Source organism: Montipora capricornis, chromosome 11 (assembly GCF_036669925.1).
Source record: "Montipora capricornis isolate CH-2021 chromosome 11, ASM3666992v2, whole genome shotgun sequence".
Taxonomy (NCBI): Eukaryota; Metazoa; Cnidaria; class Anthozoa; order Scleractinia; family Acroporidae; genus Montipora; species Montipora capricornis.
Window position 1 is genome coordinate 22,877,118 of NC_090893.1, and position 7,500 is coordinate 22,884,617.

A 7,500-nucleotide genomic window follows, 5' to 3' on the forward strand; every position below is an offset into this window, starting at 1 on the left:
TCAAGGAAATAAATTAAACTGTTTTCGTCAAATTGTCTGCTTACCTTGCCTAATGTAAGCTTGAGTCCTATATCATTGATTGAGACCGGCAAGTATTTTCTGCAGGTTGCAGGTTGAAATTTCATTATAACTGGAAAACCGCTGGCACTAAAAAGAAAGGTAAAGCGATAGACTTGCCGTGACTGTTACATGAAAAGCTAACCTTAGGCCTAATTAGGCCTAAAGAAAAGTTTTTAGGCCTATCGCTTTACCTTTCTTTTTAGTGCCAGCGGTTTTCCAGTTATAATGAAATTTTCAACCTGCAACCTGCAACCTGCAACCTGCAAAAAAAATACCTATATCATGGATTGAGACAACATGAAGTCAATTACGCAGCTTCCCTGTTAAATCTTCTCTTATATCGTGGAAAGAAAGCGGCTCCTTCGTACAGTCCTGCGATTTTTTAAGAAATTTTACTCGCTATTTCATCTACGATTTCGTGACGATTTGACCAAAAACGTACTGTGGATTATCAAACTAGCGAGTAGTTTTTCTTGAATTTCCCGGAGATTTAGTACGATTTATTTCGTCAACCTCTCTGCACCAAGAAATAGTCAGCAAGTCGCACTGAAATCGTCGCTATTTTTAAACTAAAACCTCTTGAATGGTTTCATGGTCAGCCTTGGTGGAGTTTTGCATTTAACGGCCTTACTACCCATCGAACTCTGTTCGAGTTATGTTCCTAAATTTCGTATTTTACGAGCACATGGATTGCTTAAATGTTCTGAAAATTGGCTTTTGTTTTCGACAACTTCTATTCCAACCGCTCTGCAAATATAAGCTAGAATTTGCCCGTGAGTTTCTCTTGTTTTCGATGGTTTAAATAGATTCTCGAAGAAACATAATCAATCGTACCCGGCAGAGAAGAAGCTGCCGTTACAAATTTAATTTAAAATCGCACTGGCATTGATCGCTCGGTGTTTCCTCGGTGCCTCGGTTTGTTTTGACGAAAGTTAACATGTGTTAACATGGTTATCTGTTATTGGCTAATTTGTTAATAAGACGTGAATCAGCGTATGTTATGTCATTCATTAAACTGTGGGCGTTTTACAAAGCGTTTCCTCAGTCTCTTGCCCCAACTTTCGCGCGGCTAGTTTGCGGAAAACCGTTCTGTCGAACAGGAACGCTTGCCACGCAGGCTACTCAAGCGGAAAGTAGCGGGGTTATCCACTCGACCGCACAGAGTCCCGGGATTTCAGTGACGTCACTATTTCACACACCCTCATTTTGCGTTGCTTGGCTTCATCATGGATGTTCAACAGCTTTTCAAGAATCTCAAAAAGGAAGCAGAATGCCCATTGTGCATAGAGACTGTTAAAAATCCCAAGACATTACCATGTCTTCACTCATTCTGCCTGGAGTGTCTCGACAGACATGCAAACTTCGCAAGGAGACAGCTAAAAGCGACAATCAAATGTCCGGTTTGCCAGACTTCATTCCAGATTCCCGAAACAGACACCTTCGAGAATTTGCCGTCATCGTTTCATCTCAACCGATTGGTGGATGTTCTCGCTCTAGAAGATGGCAGCGTACAGTCTCAAAGATGCAACAGTTGTGACGAGAACAACACCGTGACGGCAACATGTTACTGTTTCGTGTGCCAGGATTTTCTGTGCGCATCTTGTTTTGAAGCTCACCAACGCTTGAAGGCCACAAGGGGTCATCGCAATGTTTTGATGGACAAACTGCAAGCGCAAGATGTGCAAGATTTGATCCACAGACCCGTGATGTGTTCACAGCAATATCATGAGGATCAACCCCTCGAATTTTACTGCGAAGACTGTAAAGTCCTGATTTGCCACAAATGTACTGTAGTGAGTCATGATCGACACTCTAAGACAGACACTCAGAAAGCTGCACAAGAACAAAAGATGCAAATAGCCGACGCTGTGGCCAAAGTGAAAGCGGAAATTGTCAGATATGAGAGTGAAATTAAGAAACAAACTGACCTAAGAAACAAAAACAAAGTTGAAATTTTGAACGAGGAAAAGAAAATGACAGACACTGTGGAAAAATTGATTCGTGATTTGCGAGAACACGAGAGGAAAATGAAGGACAAGTTTCGTGAAATTTATGAAGCGGAACAAAAACATCACGCAACGCGAGTGGAAAACTTCGAGCTGGTTTCCACCCAGCTGAAAAGCTGCTTGGAACGCTGTCAGAGTATCTTAGAAAGAAATTTTAGCGTCGAAATTCTACAAACAAACCACGCCATCCTCGGACGTTGTAATGAACTGTTAAATGTAAGAAAACCCGATCTTTACATGTCGCCACATGTACATTACTTGGTGGAAAAGAAATTGGATCTTATGGATCGAGTTGTTGTCACGAAGACTGATCCCTCAAAGTGCTTAGCTGAAGGTCAAGACAGCAAGGAAGTAAAAGAAAGGAAGGAGACATATTTCGTCATTGTTACAAAGGATTCAGAAGGATTTCAATGTTATCAACAAGATGATAAAATCAAAGTCAACATATTGACTCCAGAAGGTGACCAACTAAAAACAGACATTAAAGACACCGAAGACGGCAAATACACGGTGACATACACACCACAGTGTGGCGGACAACACAGAGTGGAGATCCTTGTGAATGGACAGCCGCTGACTGGTAGTCCTTGGATTGTGCAGGTTGATCAGCATCAATATCAATTTGCCTTTCAGTTTGGTTTAGAAGGGAAGGGACGAGGACACATTTGCGATATTGATGTGAGTCAGAAAACGGGAACGATCGCTGTTGCAGATGGGCTGAATCAAAGAATTAAACTGTTTAGCTCAGAAGGAAAGTTTCGAAGTGAGATAAAAATTGATGGTACACCTTGGTCTGTGGCATTTACAGACTCTGGCGACCTGCTGACTTTAGTTCCGAGAAGCGACAATGAGCTTCGTCTGTTCAGTGAGGAGGGTCACTTCATCAAACACATCAATGATAAACATCTTGATTATCCGTTTTATCTTTCCATTGCGAGTGATGGTCACATAATCATAACTGAAAAAGGGGATAAGAAAATCAATGTCCTCTCCCCTGACGGTAATGACTTGCTCCAGTCCTTCAGTGCCCCAGACTGTGATAAACCTCCATTCATCGCTATTTATCACCAGGACAAATTCTTTGTTTCTTATTTGTTTCCTAATTGTGTCAAGGTATTTGACAAAACAGGAGTGTATTTACATGACATTGGCTGTAAGGGGTCCAATGATGGCCAGTTTAATGGTCCTCGTGGACTCGTTATTGACAAGTACAACCGAGTCATTGTGTGTGATTCAGGTAACCATAGGCTGGAACTCTTCACCCTGGGCGGCAAGTTTTTGAGTAAAATTGGCATTCGGCCTTTTCACGTTGCTATAAACAGTGGTGGTAGTCTCATTGTAGCCGACGCGGAAAACAGCCGCATTTCTGTTTGCCATTAAGATGTGATATATTTTTGCTTTATTAGCATAAGGCTAACGTTTTCTAATCAGTCAGCCGAGAATAAAGTAATGAACATTGAAAGTGCATTGCATAAGCTCTAATAAGCTCTGAGCAATGATGCTTTGAAAATTCGAGATTTTACAAAGAATATTTTATGTCGACAGTTTTCCCCGGCCTTGATATAAAATATTGCTAATTAGAGCAAGCCGTGCACTTTGCAAGTGGTCGCACTAAGTTTGCTGAGACATGGAAACCTCAAAAAAGACAACTACAAACATGTTGGCGTTATTCGGCGACCAACGTGGCTATTTATTATATCATCAACGAAATCAATGAGAACGGCAGTAAATTAAAGCCATGTTCAGCAAAGGTGGGACGAGAAAAAACGCCAAGGCCACAGAAATGTGGCAGCCCCACCAAGACCACGCAAAGAGCACGACGATAATTGTCAAAGCGAATAGCTAATGTGCTCACGGCCGGAGCAGCCCATGTCTGAACTACAGCCGCAAGCGAGAGTGTATCAGCGAACTCGCACTCTAAAATTAAAAATTATAGGCGAAAAGAGAAATTACAATTAAAGGGCACGTATATAGCAGCCCATGACTAAACCATAACATTGCCAACCAGGAGGGAAAAATGATAATGGCAGAGAAAAGAGATGTACCACTGAAAAGTCACTGCGGAAGAGAACAATCAAATGTACTGACTCGCTGGTAGCAGCCCATGCCTGAACTACCAAGGCGCCAATGAAAGGCCAACGATGATTGACTGTTAAGAAGGATGTGATAATTATATTAAACCCCGGGGTAATTTTACAGGGCACGTAGCAGCCCATGCGTGAACTACGTAAGGCGTATAAATGATAGATTAAACAATAGAGCTACTAACTACGAACTTAATTTGCAAGCAAACGCTCTGGGCGGATGTAAACCTTAAAGTCATCGGACATCCAGCGGCCAAGAGTGCGAATTTGTGAATCAGAGAATCCTTTTTCAGCCGCATGCGATGCAGCTCCGATTCGAAAACTGTGACCTTTGTACCGACGGGTATCAAGGCCACAGAATGACAAGCAACGTTGCAACTCAGTATTGAATTGATCGGCCGAAATCGGTGCCACATTTAAATGACAGAAAAGCGGACCGGTGCAATTTCCCCTCAGTACGAGATAATCTAAAATGGCCTGCACGGGACAAAACTGCGCGGGGCAGTCTTCTCGTGATATTAATATCTCAAAAGGGCGGTTGTTGACGTTGTGTTTGTATTCGGAAATTACCAGCTTGAGGAAATGAGCTTTGCCGTCGGAAATTAAAATTCGCAACGCGCTAAATTGAAGAACGGTGGAAACTGACTTAGCACTATTGGCTGCTAGTTCGCCGATGCGGAAAAACCCATTAAAGGCTAAAAGGAACATAGCTCTGTAGAGAGTTCGTTGAAAAGCCGAAGAGTTGGTGAATCGAAGAGACCTTACAAGTTCGTGCAAGACCGGGCGGGTGATTGGCAGACAAATATCACTCTTGCGACGGCGGCTCACCGCGGTCAACAGCTTTTGAATAAGTAAAGATTTCGTGGGGTCGGAAAAACTTTTAAGCTTGTGTACGTAACTGAGTGCGGAGATGTACGATGCTATAGTTGACGGCGCCAATTGGCGGGCCGATAGATAAGAGATAAACAGAGCCAGCATGTTTGGACTCAAAGGAAGTTAGGGGCTTGAAGTTTTATAAAAACGGTGAGCGAAATCTTGGAAAACAGACCAAGCCCGTTGATAAAGTTTGCGAGAGCCCGGTTTTAATGCCGAACTGAGAAGATCCCTCAAATTAAAAATCAAACGTCGACCAACTCTCCGGTAGAAGGTTCGTTGGGACCGGAGTGGGAAATGGGTCTGCATCCGGTGTGATTGTCTTGAACGAGTCTATCTGAAAACGCGAGATAAAATCGGCACGACTGTTTTGAAGACCAGGCACATGACGTGCTTTAAACAAAATATTGTGCCTTAGGCAACAAAGAATCAAAGGGCGCAAGAGTGCCATGATAAGTTTATGCCGGGAAGATTGCTTGTTAATAATATCAACTTAGGCGGCGTTGTCGATAAAAGTAATAGTCTACTACACGCTGATTTGCCATACATGCACGGAAAGGGTAATGGGGAAGAGTTCGAGACAAGAGTGAACGCCACGATCAAGGCCACGCGCCATAAAACCAATGAGAACCAAAAACCGCGTCATAACTTTTTGAGCCCGCTGCATCGGTGAATAGTTGCAGCGTGGCTGATGTTTCCCAGCGATCGGTTAAGAAAAAGGCTCTACCATTAAAATAGTTTAAAAAAGTAAGCCACAGCTTGATGTCATGCCTAGCGTCCTTATTTAAACGGATATGATGATATGCCTTTTTGATACCTTTGGTAAGGTCAATAAGGCGACGAAGGAAAGCGCGGCCTGGAACTAGGACAGAACACGCAAAATTTAAAAGACCGATAAGGGACTGAAGCTCCCGAAGGGTAACTGTTCGACGTTTGTGAAATTGATGAAGCAACGTGCGACATTTTTGAAGCTTATAAGACGGTAATCTAGACTCTTGAGAAATAGAGTCAAGAGTAATACCCGCAAATTCAAGTGTGGTCCTCGGCTGCACTGTCTTTTCATGAGCAATTGGCACTCCGAGATAATCGCACAGCAACCTCGTTCCCAGGGTCTCTCATCTTCCCGCCCACTCCGCCCTCTCTCGCTCCAGTGGGCGGGAAGATGAGAGACCCTGGGAACGAGGTTGATCGCACAGGCGGAGAAAATTCGCCAAATCGGTTTCGCATTTCTCTGCAGAAGGGGCCACTAATAAAAAATCATCTAGAATGTGTAAGACGGCTGATGCTCTTAATTTATGCAACGATAGCCACTCCAAAGCAGTGCTAAAGGTTTCAAAAATGGGGCACGAAGATGAACAACCCATCGGGAGACAGCGATCGAAATAACATTTATCCGTTCATTTTATCCAAAGCAAGGAATAGTCTTGAGGATGTATAGGGATGATACGAAAAGCCGATTTTATGTCGGTTTTTGCCATGAAGCAGCCAACCCCCAAACGCTGAACAATTTTCACTGCCTGATTTATGGTGGCGTAATGAACAGTAGAACAGTCGTCGGGAATGTTATCATTAACCGAAAAACCCGAGGGATAGGATAAGTGTTGAATTAAGCGAACCTCGTTTGGTGTCTTTTTGGGAACTATGCCAATGGGCGAGGAGCGAAAATCAGGAAAGGGAGCGTTGGTTAAAGGTCCAACAATCCTGCCAGCATCAATTTCCTTTTGCAATTTAGACATGACCAAATCCGGGTTTTGTAGGGCGCTTTTCAGATTAGGAGACTCGAACGGGGCGCGGTTACCAATAAATTATATGCGAAAACCATAACGAAAGCCATGGACCAAATATCTAGCCAAATTAGACACATAATCCTGGAGCAAAAATTCAAGCCGATCCACCTTTAAAGGGCGTGACCGGTGAGCTGAGCAGAATTGAGGACGCAGGATATTATTTAGGGGGACTGTGGCCAGTGTGGCTCCCGGACGCGGAACAGTGACTTGCGGAAAGTTTTGCCCCGCATTTGTAGCAGATATGCTCGTAATTGCAGCCACTACAGGTTTTCCTGGCATGAAATGTCCAACAAGTACCCTTGGGAAAGGTGCGTGAACGAGAACGGGGTCGATTGTCATGGGTTTGGTTAGCGGGTACTTTCCCGCGAGAATTCACCATCGCCCTGAGCCACAGTTCCCAGTAAATTTGATCCCATGGGTGTTGTTCAGGGGCAACTACCCTGTAGGAAAGCGAGAGAAAACGGGGAAACGTGCTGGTTTTCACTAGGGACGCATGCGCAATCTTATGCTTGCGTTCACTTGCGTCTTGTGAAAACGAAACGCAGCATAAACACGAGGAAATTTGCTATGTCTGACCAATCAAAGCACTCGTTCCAGATTCCTCGTGGATCTAAGCATTTGACGAAAATGGCGGATTCTTTGGTTGATTTTTATGCTAATGTCGACGTTCGTTTTCACCAGCATAAGCTA

The 7,500-nt window shown here is 43.6% G+C and overlaps 1 protein-coding gene across 1 annotated transcript; it reads left to right on the top strand.

Annotated features, from left to right (window-relative positions):
- The first annotated feature begins 1,286 nt into the window (after positions 1 to 1,286).
- Positions 1,287 to 4,654, top strand: LOC138023817 (E3 ubiquitin-protein ligase TRIM71-like). Its single transcript, XM_068870902.1, has one exon. It carries the CDS (start codon positions 1,287 to 1,289, stop codon positions 3,444 to 3,446), a length of 2,160 nt encoding a protein of 719 aa, XP_068727003.1. The 3' UTR covers positions 3,447 to 4,654.
- The last annotated feature ends 2,846 nt before the right edge of the window (positions 4,655 to 7,500 follow it).

Coding starts and splice junctions, on each gene's coding strand:
- LOC138023817 (XM_068870902.1), top strand. CDS start 1,287: ATGGATGTTCAACAGCTTTTCAAGAATCTCAAAAAGGAAGCAGAATGC.